The following is a 19014-nucleotide window of genomic DNA, read 5'->3' as shown; positions in this document are numbered from 1 at the left end:
GAATGAATATTTGATTTTTTTCTTAAATAATTTATTTTTGGCTGCATTGCATCTTCATTGCTGTGCGCGGGAGTTCTCTAGTTGCAGCGAGCGGGGGTTATTCTTCATTGCAGTGCACAGGCTTCTCATTGCAGTGGCTTCTCTTATTGCAGAGCACAGGCTCTAGGCATGTGGGCTGCAGTAGTTGTGGCTCCCGGACTCTAGAGCACAGGCTCAGTAGTCGTGGTGCCCTGGCTTAGTTGCTCCACGGCATGTGGGATCTTCCTGGAGAAGGGATCAAACCCATGTCCCCTGCATTGGCAGGCAGATTCTTAACCGCTGCGACACCAGGGAAGTTCCGATTTTTTCTTTCTTTTTTTAACAACATAGTTTGTTTTGTTTTGTTTTTTGTTTTTTGTTTTATTTTGGCTGTGCGGGGTCTTAGTTGCAGCATGTGGGATCTTTAGTTGCTGCGTGAGGACTTCTTAGTTGCGGCATACGGACTCTTAGTTGCAGCATGCATGCGGGATCTAGTTCCCCAACCAGGGATAGAACCTGGGGCCCCCTGCATTGGGAGCACAGAGTCTTACTCACTGGACCACCAGGGAAGTCCCTTGGTATTTTATGTAAGCAGTATGATACAGGATCATGGAGCCAGAGTTCCTAGATTTGTAACCCATCTGTGCTACTAACTAGCTCTGTGTGATATGGGCAGGTTATTGAACTAGACTTTACAGAGTTTCTTTATCTATGAAATGAAGATAATTGCACCTGCCTCCTAGTGTTATGAGAATAACATGAGTCAGTGTATCTTAGATGCTTGGAACACTGCCTACTGTTAGCTTTTATTGTTAATACCATCTCCATCTGATAGATTCTTTGATATATCTTATAGTTCCAAATGCAGAAGTAGGAAAAAAAAATTTTATTGCCTCTTTCCCAAGTCCTACCTACCTGTAATTTTTTAAATGAATACCCTTCTATTTTAGTTTCCTGACTCAGCATAAAACTACCACAGAATAGTTTGTCTTTATATGTAAGTTTATAATTTTATATATAAAATAAATGGCGACTCAAAGTATGACTTTTATGGATGTATTTGTCATCAGAAATAGTTCATTATTAGATTGTTACACAATAAAAGCAATAATTTCATAACACAGTTGTTCACAGAAATCTTCCTTTATAGTAATGTAGGATTTTACTTGTCCTAAAATAAAGAATTCTCTGAGCTGTTCAGTTGTTTGCTTTGGAATAGAATCCTAAATATAGATTACTAGCAGTCACCTTTATAGGAAATTGAATGCAACTCCAAATCAACTTTGCAAAAAAACAAAAAAGCTCTAATTATATAAGGGTAAGAGTGATGGTGAAATGTATATTACACAACTGTTTTTTTCTCCAAGTTATTGGGTCTTTTGTGAGTTTGGGTATTTTAATGGATACCTTAGGATTTTAGGTGTTTTTTTCCTCCTAGTGGTTAAGGGTATTTGACATAAGAATATTTAAAGTATAATTGATTCTGGATTGTAGAGCAAACTCTGCAGTACAACCTCAGTTCAGTCTCTCTCCATTCATCTTTTTTTTTTAAATTAATTTATTTATATTTTGGTTTTGGCTGCATTGTGTCTTCGTTGCTGTGCACAGGCTTTCTCTACTTGTGGAGAGCAGGGGCTACTCTTTGCTGCAGTGCGCAGGCTTCTCATTGCGGTGGCTAGCTTCTTGTTGCGGAGCACAGGCTCTAGGCGTGCGGCCTTCAGTAGTTGTGGCACGCAGGCTCAGTAGTTGTGGCTCTCGGGCTCTAGAGCACAGGCTCAGTAGTTGTGTCTTAGTTGCTCTGTGGCATGTGGGATCTTCCCGGACCAGGGCTTGAACCCATGTCCCCACACTGACAGGCAGATTCTTAACCACTGTACCACCAGGGAAGTTCTCCATTCATCTTTTGTTCAATTATGTATAGGAGTTTTTACCTTATTGCTATTTAAAATAGAATGTGATTCTTACGTAGATGAACACTAAGGACTCATTTGGATTACTCGTCTAAGTTTTTTTTTTTAATTTAATGTAAATTGATTTTGTAATGCATATGCTACAAGTAATACAAAAAATAACATACTTCATTTTATGCTTAATTAGGTAGTCCAGCTACAGGAATGGATGATTAAAGTCATCAATGATAACACTGCTATATGTGTAGAAGGAAAATTGACGTAAGTGTAACTTTTCGGTATTCTTTTAATAAAATTTGTGATAAGATATACTTGTGTGTAAGAGCTTAAAAGGAGATGCATGACAGATTGCATCTTGGTACAAAACAAAGACTTTCTAATGAGGTTACAAACTGATGGCAGTAAAGTAAAATGAGTATGACCATTGTGATTGTAACCAGCTTTCTTGCTTTTGTCTGTTAACTCAAATTATTTTTAAAATAGTGACAGCTCCAATTTGTATACACAGTGCTTTATTTTTTTCAGAGGTTCTAATAAGTGAACTGGTATTATCTGCTTAATTATATATGATTAGTTAATATTACTACATGCATTTCAGTCCAGATTCTCACATCTAAATTGGGACAACCAGATATAAATTACTGATCCAGAAAAGAAATCAAAATATATAACACTTTGCCATACAGCTACATATTAAGTAATCATTTGCACTTTCTGGTTCTCCCTAAAGCGAAAGCATCATCTGGTAAGTGGGCTTTGCCTAGTTCTGCTACTCTATTAGCACAATTTCCTATTCTTCAAAACCAATTTTCTTAGTAGTTAAAAAAAAATTGTAATAAAAGGTTGTAATAAAACAATACAGTGTATCACTGTTCAAGATACTTACCTGCAAGTTTATAAGCTAAGTGTATAAAATCTGTCTTGCTCACTTTATTTCTGCCTGCCTTGCACCCGTTTCCTTAATATCCAGAGGCAGCATTGATTGCCCTTGTTGGAATCCCATTACTGTTCTTTACTGGCTGTATGAGTTGGGCAAATTACTTATCCTCTTTCAGTCTCATTTTCTTCAGCTGCATGATGACAATAATAGTATGACCTACCTTTTGGGTTATTTTGAGGATTAAATGAGTTAATATTTATAAGACTTTGAGAACAGTACTTTTAGAGTACTATTTAAATATTTGTTAAATAAAATAAAGATAGAAAGAACAGAAGATGAGAATGTTGTGTTAAAGTATAATATATGAATTTAATTCCATTTGACCAAACTAAAGAACTTAACTTTCTTATTTATTACATTTATATTTAGAATGTTTCTTATTAGTTATCTAATGAATCAAAGAATGTTCAACATTTATCTAATACATCTTCATACTTTGTTTTTTTCTATTTTATATTTATTCTTAGTTTCACGTAAGGAAGTATGAAGAGTAGATTTGTGGGTCAGTGATTTGATACTGCAGTTTGTTTTTTCCCAATTTGAACCTCTTTTTGGTACTTTCCAAAGAGGAAGGTAAAGACATTTGGCTATGTAGTGAGGGGAAAAAACACAAGATTAGAATAATCCAAACCATATAACTGCGTGAAAGCTAACACAGTATAGTCCCTGAGGAGAGGGACAGGGAATCATCCTTTGGAAGCTGAGCATCAGTTGTTAGCACCAGATGAAGAAGGCTCTGCTTTCTTGCTAATGATATATTTTATACTAGGGGTATAGTTTGGCCACAATACAGTTTCTTGGTACTCTGAGGATCACATTAGCCAAGAGGTTGAGTTCTGTTGCAATGTTTGGCCCTCAAATGTTTTGTAATTAGATTAATAGTATTGTAGCTGGAGGGCAAATTTATTACTTTCTGTTATAAATTTACATGCTTATATATGTACATTGTGACTCTTGGTAAAATGTGAATGTTTTGGTTTTAACTAAGCTATTTTTTCTCCTAGAGACATCACTAACATATATTGGCACAGTAATGCAATTATAGAACGGATTAAGCACAACAAACTTAGGACTTTATCAGGCAACATGTATATATTAAAAGGAATGATAGACCGGATTTCCATGAAAGAAGCAGGTAAAAACTGTCATTACTAATTGATGAATTAGTTTACTAAGTGAAACAATTAACCATATATCTAACAGTGATATACATTTTTTTGCTTTTTACTAGGTGTTTTAAAATTATATATCAAAACTCAAAATTAAAAATAAAATTGCCAACATTATGTAAAACTGTTCTGTATGTTGATCCTTTCCTCTGGTTTAATCACTCTTATTGACGTTTTAAGTCCAGTAATTTAAAAAACATTCAAGTCAAATGTTCCTTGTTTGTGAGAAATTGTAAGAATAAATTATAAGAATATAATTTAGCTCCCCAATTCCTCTCTTTGTTGAACCTGCCCGGTACAACCCCAGTCCTGATACAATCTAATTTTCTGCCTATGCCTTGTACACAACTAAAGTGACTGAAGAAAAACACATCTGAGTAGTCCACCTTAAATTTATGATTACCAGCAACAAGTTGTGGTCACTTAGTGCCCCTTGGTATCCTACCACAGCTCCCTAATCCATTCACTCTCCCATCATCCTTGATAACTATTTCATATTTTTACACATCTCCTACCTCCCTCTCTCATCTGGGTGGGTAGGGGAGCAAGAAGAGGACTTGAGCAATAGGAACAATCAAAAGAAAACCTCTCTGTCACATTTGCTCACCTGCTTGTATCTGTACCTGCTTTTATTGTGGACAAACTTTTCATGTTCCTGTCTGTGTCCACCTATTTATGCTTCAGCTCCTATCCTCTTTTACTCAAGGATATTACTCCAGTAATTCTCCTTTCTCCTATCAAAAAACAAAAAGAAAAACAAAAAACCCTCTTTTGAGTAAGAAATCAGGGTTGTTAGAATGCATTTGTATTTAAGAGATCATCAACTTAAAATAATTATATATATATACTATATATATATATATATACTATGTAATATATATACACACACGCTATATATAAACCTCATGGTAACCACAAACCAAAAATCTGTAATAGATACACAAAAAAAGAGAAAGGAATCCAAATATAACACTAAAGATAGCCATCAAAAGAAGAAAGGAGGGCTTCCCTGGTGGCACAGTGGTTAAGAGTCCGCCTGCCGATGCAGGGGACGTGGGTTCATGCCCTGGTCTGGGAAGATCCCACATGCCGCGGAGCGCCTGGGCCCGTGAGCCATGGCTGCTGAACCTGCATGTCCGGAGCCTGTGCTCCGCAACGGGAGAGGCCACAACAGTGAGAGGCCCGTGTACCGCAAAAAAAAAAAAATAAGAAGAAAGGAACCAAAAACTATAAACACAACCAGAAAAACTGCTAACGCAACCAGAAAACAATTAACAAAATGGCAGTAACTACTTTAAATGTCACTTTAAGTTCAAATGGACTAAATGGTCCCAATCAAAAGACATAGAGTGGCTGAATGGATAGAAACACAAGGCCCATATATATGCTGCCTACAAGAGACTCACTTCAGATCTAAAGACATGCAGATAGAAAGTAAGGGGATGGAAAAAGGTATTCCATGCAAATGGAAATGAAAAGAAAGCCAAGTTAGCGATACTTATATCAGACAAAACAATTCGAAACAAAGTTTGTAACAACACAAAAAAGGACATTACATAATGGTAAAGGGAGCAATCCAAAAAAAAGATATAACAATTGTAAATATATATGCACCCAACATAGGAACACCTAAATACATGAAGAACAAAGCTAGAGGCACCACACTCCCTGACTTCAAACTATACTGCTAAGCTACAGAAATCAAGACAGTATGATACTGGCACCAAAACAGCCACGTAGATCAACTAAACAGATTAGAGGCCCCAGAAATGAACCCATGCTTATTTGGTCAATTAATTTATGACAAAGGAGGTAAGACTATAATGGGGAAATGACAGCCTCTTCAATAAATGATGCTGGGAAAACTGGATATCTACATGCAAATGAATCAAACTAGACTACTTTCTCATACCATGTACAAAAATAAACCCAAAATGGATTAAAGACTTAAATGTAAGACCTGAAACCATAAAACTCCTAGAAGAAAACACAGGCAGTAAACTCGTTGACATATGCCTTAGTATTTTTCTGGATCTGTCTCCTTAGGCAAGGGCAACAAAAGCAAAAAATAAACAGATGGGACTACCTCAAACTAAAAAACTTCTGTACAGCAAAAGAAACTGTCAACAAAATAAGGCAACCTACTGAATAGGAGGAGATATTTGCGAACTATATTACTGATAAGGGATTAATACCCAAAATATACAAAGAACTCATACAGCTCAATATCACAAGAAGAAACAACCCTTTTCCCAAAAAAGACATACAGACGGCCAACAGATATGAAAAGATGCTTAACATCACTAATCATCAGGGAATCGCTAATCAAAACGATAATGCGATATCACCTCATGCCTGTGAGAATGGCTATTATCCAAAAGACAAGAAATAACATGCGTTGGTGAGGATGTGGAGAAAAGGGAACCCTTATGCAGTGTTGGTGGGAAAGTAAATTCCTTACAGCCACTAGGAAAAACAGTATGGGAGTTCCTCAAAAAATTAAAAGTATAACTACCATATGATCCAGCAATCCAGTTCTGGGTATTTTTCCAAAGAAAACAAAAGCGCTAGTTGAAAAGACAAATGCACCCCTATGTTCATTGCAGCATTATTTACAATAGCCAAGATACAGAAACACCTTAAGTGTCCATAGATGGATGAGTGGATAAAGAAGATGTGGTGGGACTTCCCTGGTGGCGCAGTGGCAAAGAATCCGCCTGCCAGTGCAGGGGACACAGGTTCGAGCCCCGGTCCGGGAAGATCCCACATGCTGCGGAGCAACTAAGCCCGTGCACCACAACTACTGAACCTACGCTCTAGAGCCTTTGAGCCACAACTACTGAGCCCACATGCCACAACTACTGAAGCCCACGTGCCTAGAGCCCGTGCTCTGAACAAGAGAAGCCACTGCAATGAAAAGCCCACCTGCCACAACAAAGAGTGGCCCCCGCTCGCTGCAACTAGAGAAAACCCGTGTGCAGCAATGAAGACCCAACGCAGCCAAAAATAAATAAATTCATTAAAATAAAAAAAGATGGGTGTATATATATATATATATATATGTACATATATATATGTACATATATATATACACACACAAAAGAATATTGTTCAGCCATAAAAAAGAATGAAATCTTGCTATTGTGACAACGTGGCTGGATCTAGAAGGTAATAAATTTTAAGTGAAATAGAGAAAAACAAATAACACATGATTTCACTTGTATGTGTAATCTAAAAAATAAAACAAATGAACAAACAGAAACAGACTCAAAGAGAACAGATGCTTGCCAGAAGGGAGGGAGGTCAGGGAATGAGTGAAATAGGTAAGGGAGGTTAAAAGATACAAACTTCCAGTTACAAAATGAGTCACAGTGATGACATGTACAGCATGGGGAAAGGACATATAATCACAGTATTCTAATAGGTTCTGCAGTGAACAATATTCACATTGTTATAATGATGCAAACAATCTTTGATATAATTAAAATTATTGTAAAAATGTGGGGAGAGGGTGAGGAAGGAGAGGTGCAGATGCTAAATCTTCATCTCATAACATTTATAAATTTTAAAATTGCTTTTTTCTTTTTATTGTATCTATATGAGATGCTAGATGTTAACTAAACATATTGTGGTAATCATTTGACAATATGTGTAAATCAAACCGTCATACTGTACACCTTAAGTTTATAGTAATGTATGTCAATTATTTCTCAGTAAAACTGGGAGGGGGGGCCCTCTTTTAACCACACTTCTTTCAGCCACTGTTGCTCTCATTTACAGCAAAACAGCTCAGACGATTTGTTATACTTAGATCTAATTCCTCTTGAATTCTTTCTCATTTTTTCTTGAATTCTCTTTAATCACGCATTAATCCTCAATTCTTCACCAAAACAGCCCTTATCAAAGTCACTGGTGGCCCCCACATTGCTAAATCCAGTGTACACTTGACACAGTTAATCACACCTACCTTCTTGAAACACTTGCTTTACTTGGCTTCTGGAATACCATATTTTCATACTGCCTCATTCCCTGTTCCTTCTTAGTTTCTTTGCTTATTTTTCTTTCTTCTTTGCCTCTGAATGATGGGATAGACTACGGCTCTTTCTATACTCAGTGCTGTGCTGATTTCTTTTAGGCTTAAATCTCATTCATATTTTGACAAATGCCAAATTTTATCTGTAACGAAGAGTAGTCCCTGAGCCACTCAACTCATTTTCTGTCTGCTTATTTGACATCTCCACTAGGATGTCTACAGATGTCTCAGAGTTAATATGTCTAAAACCTGGTCTTCTCCCTTAAATCTATATAGCCTACAGTCTTCCTCTCTTTCCATGGTTCCAGTGGCTAGCCAGTTTCCTCAGTTTCTCTCACACTCACATCTAGTATGTCAGTACATCCTACTGGCATTATCTCCATGATATATCCAGAACCCAGGCCTCTGCTGCACCGCTGTGGTCTGGACGTTCCTCATCTTTTGTCTGAATCATTGCTGTAACCTCCTAACTGGTGTCATTGTTTCTCCCTATGTACTTCCACAGATTGTTCTCAAAATAGCAGCTAATTCAGTCCTGTTAAAGTAAGTCAAATTCTGTGACTCCTCCGCTCAGAATTTTTCTATAGCTTCCCATCTCACCCAAAGTAAAACACTCGGTTTATAAAATGACCCCAAGGCTTTATAATCTCCCCCAACTACCTCTGTTACCTATCTGAGTAGCCTCTCCTCACTCCACTTCAACTACACTGATTTCTTTGTCATTCTACAAACAGGCCGGGCACACTCTTGCTTCATACCCTTTCACTTTGTTCCCTCTGCTTCCACTGCTTTAACCCTATATTGCCACATTGCTCACTCCTTCGTGTCCTAGGCCTTTACTCAAATGATGCTATTTCTGTGAGAATGTCTCTGTCCTTTTTTGAAAAGCTGCCTGCCCCCTTTCTCCTCTTTTAGAATGAACACACTGGTATCCCTATTCCCCTTAACTGCATAATTTTCTCCATAGCATCGATGACCATCTAACAAACGAGGTGTTTTACTTATTGGTTTGCTTTCTGTTTAGAAGCCAGTTTTCATGAAGGCAGGGATTTTTGTTTGTTTTGTTAACTGCTGAATCCTCAGTATCTATGACAGTGCCTGGCACATAGTAAGCAATAAGTATATATTTTTAAATTATTTAATGAATTAATGACATCACTTTAAAATCTAGTAATTTTTGTTTATCATTAAATAGGTTACCCAAATTATCTCATAAGGAAATTTATGTTTGGATTTCCAGAAAAATGGAAAGAGTACATTGATAATTTTTTAGAACAGTTAAGGTAAAGTACCTTCTAACTTTTTAAAAAACAACTTTATTAACGTATACTTTACATTTGATAAACTGTATCTTTTAGGAATAAAATTTGATGAGCTTTTTACAGATGTATATACTCATGTAACCAATGTAAAGTGGTTTTAATTTGTATTTTTGGAAATGCCAGTTTTGAAGCTGTCTTTGATCATAGACTTTGAGAAGGCAGTAACACTTTACTAGAACTTCTGTAATATGGAATAAATCTAAAAGGAAAATAAAACCTTTGATGTATTTCAAGGAGTCATCCACAATCACTTACCCTTTAAGAGGCATTTAGCTGTTAAACATGAGTCCGAAGTTCTTGATCTTTTTTTTTTTTTAATAATTTTATCTTATTTGGCCACACCACATGGCGTGTGGGATCTTAGTTCCCTGACCAGGGGTCATACCCATGTACCCTGCATTGGAGCGTGGAGTCATAACCACTGGACCTCCAGGGAAGTCTGGTCTTTTTTTGCAGTACGCGGGCCTCTCACTGTTGTGGCCTCTCCCATTGCGGAGCACAGGCTCCAGGCACCGGATGCGCAGGCTCAGCGGCCATGGCTCACGGACCCAGCCGCTCCGCGGCATGTGGGATCTTCCCGGACCGGGGCACGAACCCGTGTCCTCTGCATCGGCAGGCGGACTGTCAACCACTGCGCCACCAGGAAAGCCCTGGTCCTTTTTTAATTCATTCATTCCCTCAGTAGTTACTAAGTGTCATTTGCTTAGCAGACACTGTATCAGCCTTGGGAAAACAAAGAAGAATTTGATTACTTTTTTTTTTTTAAATCTTGGTTTGTTTGTTTGTTTTCTTTGTACTCTTTTTTTTTTTTAATTTTTGGCTGCGCTGGGTTTTCGTCGCTGTGCGTGGGCTTTCTCTAGTTGCAGGGAGCGGGGGCTACTCTTCGTTAAGGTGCGTGGGTTTCTCATTGTGGTGGCTTCTCTAGTCGCGGCGCATGGGCTCTAGGCACATGGGCTTCAGTAGTTGCAGCATGCAGCCTCAGTAGTTGCGGCATGCGGGCCGTAGAGTGCACGGGCTTCAGTAGTTATGGCCTGCAGGCTCAGTAGTTGCAGCTTGTGGGCTCAGTAGTTGTGGTTCACGGACTTAGTTGCTGTGCGGCATGTGGGAGCTTCCCAGACCAGGGATCGAACCTGTGTCCCTTGCCTTGGCAGGTGGATTCTTAACCATTGGACCATGAGGGAAGTCTGAATTTGATTAATTCTTGCCCTTAAAAACTCATAGGGGATAGGTTGTGTAAGTTGACTAATCATGTCACAATGTAATAAGGTATAACTGGGGCTGGCAGTTTTTTTCTGTAAAGGGGCAGATAGTATTTTCATGGGTATGTTGCCTCTATCACAGCTACTCGACTCTGCCTTTGTAGTGGAAAAGCAACATAGATAGTACTGAAAAGCGAGAGAGAGGCATGGACATATATACACTACCAAACGTAAAATAGATAGCTAGTGGGAAGCAGCCGCATAGCACAGGGAGATCAGCTCGGTGCTTTGTGACCACCTAGAGGGGTGGGATAGGGAGGGTGAGAGGGAGGGAGATGCAAGAGGGAAGAGATATGGGAACATATGTATATGTATAACTGATTCACTTTGTTATAAAGCAGAAACTAACACACCATTGTAAAGCAATTATACTCCAATAAAGATGTAAAAAAAAAAAGAATGAATGTGGCTGTGTTTCAATAAACTTTACAAGAACAGACAACTGGCAGAATTTGTCCTGTAATTTTCTTATAATATCAGCTTAAGTGGGAAATACAAGAGCATAGATAAGAAGAACTTAAGAGGTCATTAAGATGTTATACTTAAGTTGTTTGTGGGAGGAAAAGGGTAGAAGCCATGAAAGCTTAAATAATGTAAGATTAAAGGTAATATGCTGGGGAAAAAAGCTTTATCTGAGGGAGTTTCATTTATTATTTATGGGTTTCGTTTTTTGTTTTTGTTTTTTGAGAACCAATATTAGAGGAAAAATACTATACTTGTTTTTAGGTCTTGTGAAAAGAAAGGAGGAAAGGCCAGACAAAAACAGAAGACTGAAAGGGTTGTTCCTGACATTCGAAAATCAATGAAAAATGATGCAGGGGAAAAAAAAACAGAAGTCCTCCAAAGAGCCACTGCCACTTATGACCTTGATTGTGATCATTTGGGTATGTTTGCTCTTTTCTTCTCTGTTGGTATAGTGGTAAATTTTTACCTGAGCTCCACACTGTTTAATTGTTTACAGTGAATTTAGTATTGAGTTCTTGATTTATACTGCCCTAAAATTCCTGGGGTTTTTTCACTGCTTAAGAGGAGAAACTGCAATGTAGACTGCCTGTAGTCAGCATTCAGCTTACTTCATTAAATTATACCTTTTAATTAGAATACCAAGAACACTGATCAACATAACAATGAAAAATGATTGTTCTTTCAGTTTTCTAGACGCAAGGTATTTAGGCTGCCAGCTTACCTCAGACCTATATTACAGATACCTATATTTTTGTACTAACTATTATTCCTGTTAATAGACAAAACCAGTTTGCTTTCATGGAGGTAATGGCATGTCTTCTTGAATGACCGTTGCTATGAAGGTAGCTGGCAGAACTGTTCTGTGTCAACTCTACCAAAACTATAATCTGCCTCACATCCACCCAACCCCAAGCTGAAAAAAAGTATTTATAGTCCTTTCTAGATAATATAATGAGTAAAATTCCTAGACTCTGTTGTATAAATTTATGCCAATTCTACCTTGATCTTACAATGAAGAGTTTTACAGAACTTCAAGAATTCAGGGCTGCTTCTGCCAGAAACATAGCACCATACTGGATATAAATGTACCTGTATGTCACTCCCCACCCCACCATACCCTATTTCCTGTCCCCCACCCCCACTGAAACTATGCTAATCCTTTGTAGTACAGAGAAAGGAATAAATATGCGGATGACTGCTTCATACAGCTAGCAAAAATTCACTCCTTAACTGTTGATCCAGTTCCTTCTCAATCCTTCATTTTATCAAAAGTCATCCTATTTCTCGCGAATTAGGCATACTGCTTGTTGTCTTTGCTAGACCTCTTCAGTATTCTGGAGTCCTGGGGCTACAGCACCTGCTATATACTTTTTTACTCTGAAATTTAAAAGATCCCTAAAAGTATATCTAACTTTGAATTATTTATTAGGCTTCTTTAGTCTTAGGTCTTATCATCTCTCTACCCCCACTCCTTCCTTTCACTTATAGTACTGTTTTTCAGGAATTTGAGTCAAATTGTGAGTATTATTGGTAAAGTATTTGAGAATACAAATGTAAAAGACTAAAGTTTGATAATTTACATGCCAGCTGTGTCCAAAGGAAAATCATTCAACGAACATTTTTAAAGCATCTTCCATGAACTTTGATCTATGTTAGCTGTTAGGAACTTAGAGATGAATAAAATGAGATGCTTTTCCTTGAGAAGCTCAGTTTAGGGGAAGATATTACTGTATTCTGTTTTGGACGTATCATTTTTCCAGTGTGATTCATTAGATCATTGTTTTGTGAAACTATTAAGACAGTGAGTGTCTTCTTGTCACATACATTATTTTGAGTGGTGGTATTTGATGCTGTTATTGTTTGTATTATCATTATCATTACACTTTCCATGAGAAAAACCACTGAAATATAAAAAAACCCACATCTAACATTAAACAACTGAGGTTATGCAAAGGTGCCAACCAATGATAATTTAAGATGATATAATTGTGTGTGTGTATTTTAATGATTTACCTAATGTTTTGTATATTTAGTTCTGTAATCTATATATTATAGTATTGCTCTTAAAGTACTTTATATATCTCTGTTATTATACTTAACAGTATATTGTAAATGATTATAATATCAGCCTTCCTCACCATACTGTAATAATCTCAAGAGCAAGGAGTACCATCCATTGTGCATCTTCAAGTACAGACTTCTGTGAACTTAATACCATAATTTAGTTTTGTGTAAGTGTGGATTTTCAGAGTAATTTCATTGAAATCCTGCCTACCAGAATTTAAAGAACCTTTTCTCTACACATTAGCAAGTTTAAAATTTCATATTGAGTTAAATCCATCAGCTTAATAGCACTTATTCCTATCTTATTTCTTCTAGTTGAAAAGAAATGAAAGTGAGGAACATTTATAAGTGTTTAAAGAAGTAGAGAGGAAACAATACTAACACTACTAACTTCATACAGCTTAGGTTGAAGTATCCAGAATGGTCTGAATCTTTATTCAAATTATTTAATAAAATGAATAAAAATATTCAGAATAAAAAGGTTTTGTTCAAAATTAGAAAGTTCAAAATTTTCACATTTCCAATTGAACATTTGAATCATGTTTATATGAGGAATTAGAAGAAAACTTTTCCTTCATAATATGAAGATACATGATTCCATTGAGAAATCATGTAGAAACTTTCCTGATTACTTTTGTCTAGTGCCACTTCTCCATGAACTATAATTTAGAGGCTTCTTTTTTCCCCAGCATTCAGTATTACCCATCAGTCTTTCATTTTGTCATTCATCTTGTAAAATGGCACATAATATGTGTAGGTTGTTGGAGTACTTCACTACGATGATTGGTGTGATGATTTACAATTTGTATATATTTATAATTGTATAATTTAAAGCTAAAATTAGTTTGGCTTCTGGTTTCCTAAGTTTCAAATTGGAGAGTTTCTCTCATTTTAATTTGCTTTCTTTAACCAGTGACACAGTATAATAAAGATTCCCAAGTTCTGCTTTGGTTGTTAGCCCATGATGCTTCATGGAGTTTTGGGGGATTCAGCAAAAATGTATCTCTGTGACCACCGCTGGGGATGCATATGGGGCCATGCAGATGGAGTTCCATGTTTTCCTAACTCTCCTAAACTAGGATAGCTTCTGTTCCATATATTACATACCTAGTAAGGTTTTAGCAACCCTAGTGGTTTTCCTTATGTCTTCTTAATATTTTATTTCCAAATTTAACAAATATTTAGCATCTCCGATGTATGTGAAAGACTGTACTAACTCCAGCAAAAAAAAATCAAAAATGAAGACGAAATTCTTACCATTAAGAATTTTTTTCAGTTGAAAGATAAGTATGTTAATTATAATGCAGGGCACATTGTCAAACATGGTATTATTTGAAAGTATTCTGGAAATTTGAAGGAGAGTTTTCATTCAGTTGAGGGAATCAAGACAAAGTTTGTGGATAGGTGGGTTAGAAAACAGAAATAAAGAAGGTTATAGAACAGAATTGAAGCAGGTGGTAAGTGAAGGAAACTTTCCAAGTAGAGTGAATGACATTAATGAAAGTTGAGAAGCAGTGGATTAACAGACATAAAATACCATTCAGATTTGGGTACAGTGAGTGATAGAGCTATATTGAAGACCAGGCAGAGGAACTGTGTACACTAAGTAGACTGTGAGACGTCATGGACAGATTGGTATAAAAATTAGTATATGTTTACAATTGAAGGGGCAGTGATCTGAACAGACCAGTGCTTCAGGAAGATTAATTTGGCGATAGTGTTTAAAATGGAGTTTGTGGGGAAAGAAACAGTATATTTTGTTTGGGAAATATTTTTTCTATATTTTGTTTGTAGCTAATTTGAAATTTTGATCTTTGGTTTTGTCTTATGAAATTAAAGAGAGAACTGAAGAATCCAAAGTATCCGTTGATATTCTAACATCAAGGGAACAGTTTTTCTCAGACGAAGAAAGAAAATATATGGCTGTTAATCAGAAGAAACCTTATATTTTAGTAACACCACTCAAATCTAAAAAAATTATAGAGCAAAAATGCATGAATTATAATCTGTCCTTTGGCACCATTAAAGCAGTAACAGATTTTGCAGTGCGAAAGCATCAGAAAGAAAGTAAATCAAACTTAAATGAACCTACAAGTCCAATCAGCAAACCCACAAAGACTTTAGAAAGTACATTTGAGTATAGTGTGGGTCATAAAAGTAAAAACAAGGAAGATTGTAGTGAATGTGATTTACTCACTGTCAACCAGAAAATAAAAATACCTAGTCCTAAAAAGGAACAAACAGTCACCTCTGACTTTAAGAAAAATACAAGGTTATCAAAATTGAAGAAAACTGAAAATCAAGTAACTGTGTCATTTTACAAGCATCAGTCCTCATCAGATTTGTCTAATGAAGAGAGTGAAAAAGGAAAGGAATTTAGAAGGAAAGCTGGGGTTGTTAAGAAAACCAGAGCAAGAAATACCAAAGAAATAGTGGTTCACTTGAGAAAAAGCACAAGAAAAACAAGGACAATCCCAGTGATGTCTGAATCTGAAACTGAAGAGAGTGAAAATGAACTTCATATGAAACAAAAGAAAGCTAGATGTTCTGCTAAAGAAAATCTTCAGAAATCTGATATTAGCAATGAGCTTCCAGCTATTGAGACAATGGGATCTGGCAAGACAAACAGGTATTCCTTAGCATGTTTACCTGGTTTAATTCAGGATGAGGAATGGAATAAGAAAGAATTACAGAAACTTCGTTGGTAAGTAGTCAGATTTGACTCTGAAATATCTAGAGGGGCCACAAAACAGTTTACAACATAAAAACTCCAATAATGGGCTGATTTAATGACTTCTATTTGTTAATATGGAAGATGTCATCCAAAAACAGATGGAGAGAAATTGAAATTTATATAGGGAGTAGAGGGAGAGTACAGATAACTTCTAACTAGGTTCTTTGTGGCCATCTATAGCCTGCATGTGAGGAAAGTGAGTGACCCTCTTTTCTTTTCATTCCCATTTAATATTTCAAGAGAGTCCCCTCCCCCTCCCCCCTAAAAAAGGGTAACTATGTGAGGGGACAGATGTGTTCATTAATTTGATTGTGGTAATCATTTCACAATGTATATGTATGTCAAATGATCACATGTACACTTTAAATATATACAGGTTTTTTTGTCAATTATACCTCAGTAAAGCAGGGGTAAACCATTTCAACACAGACAAATGCAGCTCTCTCACTTAGCTTCACATTTTAAGGAATATTTTATAAGTAAATTTACTATTATAAAACCTTAAATTTGAATCCAAATTTGTAGATTATTTAGTACAGTCTTTTCCCCCTCATTTATAGAAGAGAAATTAGTCTCAAAAATTCAGTGATTTGTCCAAGGTTTCTTAATTAGTGCTGCTTGATAAATCAGGTATGATGAGAATTGGATTTAGCTACATAGACTTGAAAAGCAGTTTCAGTAGTGTGGTAGTTAGTATTGGAAGCCAGATCATAGTTGAGAGATGAAGAGTGAATGAGAGAGTAAAGACAACCTAGATGGATGACACAATAAATTTGGCAATGATAGGGAACAGAAGAATGCATAGTCATAGAAGACAGTGTGAAGATAAGGGAACATGTATGTTTAGTTGCTTGCTTGCTTGTTTGTAAGGTGACTCATGCCAGGGTATAATGGTATGTTCTTGGAAATGATCTAGTAGAAAGAAAGGAAGATATGATTGATAAAAGAGGGAAGGATAACATAGAAACACGCCACATTCAGTGTTCCATTCTCTTGTGTACCCCCAACTTTATAACATTTGGAATTCATTTTCAAATCTACCTTCTCTTCCTAAGGCATCTTTGTGCCACTGTACTCTTCCTTTCTTGATTTCCTAAATTTTCCTTCTCTATCTTATTTTCAGGCAGAGAAGGTTTTCTTATTCTTCAGACTTCTTGGTTTTGGCTGTTTGCTTTCTAGCAGTAGTGTATTCCTCAGTGATCTTTTCATTCCAAAGTTCTACTTTTCCTTTTTGCAAAGGGACTTCCAAATCTGTGCCTCTGGTCTTGAATTCTTGTACTTAGGTTTGTATTTCCCTTTGCCTGCTGGACATCTCTACATAAATCTCACCTACAGCTAACTTAATATGTCAAAAACCAAACTTATTTTCCCCTGCCTGTCCACTTTGCCTGACATTCCTGTTTCTGAATATGTAATTTTTCTAGTCAACTAGGTTTAAACTCTTTATTATTACTGATTTTTAATCTAATTTTTTAAATCTATTTTTTTTTTAAATTAAGAAGCTACCAGCTATACTTAGGCAATATTGTGGGTTCAATTCTGGACTACTGGAAGAAGGTGAATATCTCAACAAAGAAAGTCACATTAATTTTTTGGTTTCCTGGTGCATATGAAAATATGTTTACACTCTACTGTAGTCTCTTAAGTGTGCAATAGCATCATGTCAAAAACACCAGTGTATATACCTTAGTTAAAAAAAATAATTTATTGCTTAAAAATGCTAATCATTTGAGTCCTCAGCAAGTTGTAATCCTTTTGCTGTTGGAGGGTCTTGCCTTGATATTGATAGCATTTTACCCACAGTAGAACTTCTTTCAAAATTGGAGTCAGTCCTCTCAAACCCTGCTGCTGCTATCATTTGTGTGTTCAGCTAAGTTTATGTAATATTCTAAATCCTTTGTTGTCATTTCAACAGTCTTCACAGCATCTTCACCAGGAGTAGATTTCATCTCATAAAATCACTTTCTTTGCTCATCCATAAGAAGCAGTTCCTCATAAGTTCAAGTTTTATCATGAGATTGTAGCAATTCAGCCACATCTTTAGGCTCCACTTCTAATTCTAGTTCTCGCTATTTCCACTACATCTGCAGTGACTTCTTCCACTGAAGTCTTTAACTCCTCCAAGTCATTCATGAGGGTTGGAATCAACTTCTTCCAAACTCCTGTGAATGTTGATATTTTAATAGACCTCTTCCCATGAATCACGAATATTCTTAATGGCATTTTAATGGTGAATCCTTTCCAGAAGGTTTTCAATTTACTTTGATCCATCAGAGGAATCACTATCTGTGGCAGCTCTAGCCTTAGGAAATATATTTCTTAAATAATAAGACTTGAAAATCAAAATTACTCCTTGATTCATAAGCTGCAGAATGGATGTTATGTTAGCAGGCTGAAAACAACATAAATCTTGTACATCTCCATCAGAGCTTTTGGGTGACCAGGTACACTGTAAATGAGCAGTAATATTTTGAAAAGAATCTTTCTTTCTGAACAGTAGCTCTACACAGTGGTCTTAAAATGATTCAGTAAACATTGTTGTAAGTAGATGTGCTGACCTCCAGGCTTTGTTCCATTTATAGAGCACAGGTAGAGGAGATTTAGCATAATCTACCTAAGGACCCTAGAATTTTCAGAATGGTAAATAAGCATTGGCTTCAACTTCAAGTCCCCTGCTACATGAGCCTGTATCAAGAGAGTCAGCCTGTCATTTGAAGCCAGCCATTGACTTTTCCTCCTTAGCCAGAAAAGTCATAGATGGCATCTTCTTCCAATAGAAGACTGTTTTGTCTGCATTTAAAATCTGTTGTGTAGTGTAGCCACCTTCATTGATGATCTTAGCTAGAGCTTCTGGATAACTTGCTGCAGCTTTTACATTAGCACTTGCTGCTTCACTTTGTACTTTTATGGAGACACTTCTTTCATTAAACCTCATGAGCCAACCTCTGCTAGCTTCAGACTTTTCATCTGAAGCTTCCTCACCTCTCTCACCCTTCATAGAATTAAAGAAAGTTAGGACCTTGCTCTAGATTAGACTTTGGCTTAAAAGAATCTTGTGACTGGTTTGATCTTCTATCCAGATCGCTAAACTTTCTCCATA

At 36.6% G+C, this 19014-nt stretch overlaps 1 protein-coding gene across 5 annotated transcripts in view; it reads left to right on the top strand.

The window, feature by feature from the left end:
- The window catches only part of MIS18BP1 (MIS18 binding protein 1), a 60758-nt gene that overhangs the window by 15360 nt on the left and 26384 nt on the right, over nucleotides 1-19014 (top strand). For 4 of the 5 annotated variants that reach the window (XM_022570651.3, XM_089907661.1, XM_022570648.3 and 1 more), the window contains exons 5-9: nucleotides 2116-2189; nucleotides 3873-4003; nucleotides 9266-9353; nucleotides 11378-11535; nucleotides 15020-15884. In XM_022570651.3, coding sequence (XP_022426359.2) covers nucleotides 2116-2189; nucleotides 3873-4003; nucleotides 9266-9353; nucleotides 11378-11535; nucleotides 15020-15884 — 1316 coding nt within the window. The remainder of the gene's footprint in view (nucleotides 1-2115; nucleotides 2190-3872; nucleotides 4004-9265; nucleotides 9354-11377; nucleotides 11536-15019; nucleotides 15885-19014) is intronic. The other variant, XM_022570652.3, reaches the window with a different exon arrangement.

The sequence above is a fragment of the Delphinapterus leucas genome, chromosome 2, assembly GCF_059928025.1.
Source record: "Delphinapterus leucas isolate spDelLeu-1000000601 "Yukka" chromosome 2, BTC_Dleu_Yukka2, whole genome shotgun sequence".
NCBI classification, from domain to species: domain Eukaryota; kingdom Metazoa; phylum Chordata; class Mammalia; order Artiodactyla; family Monodontidae; genus Delphinapterus; species Delphinapterus leucas.
The sequence above is the reverse complement of the archived record's forward strand: the minus strand, read 5'-3'. Positions and strand labels throughout refer to the sequence as shown.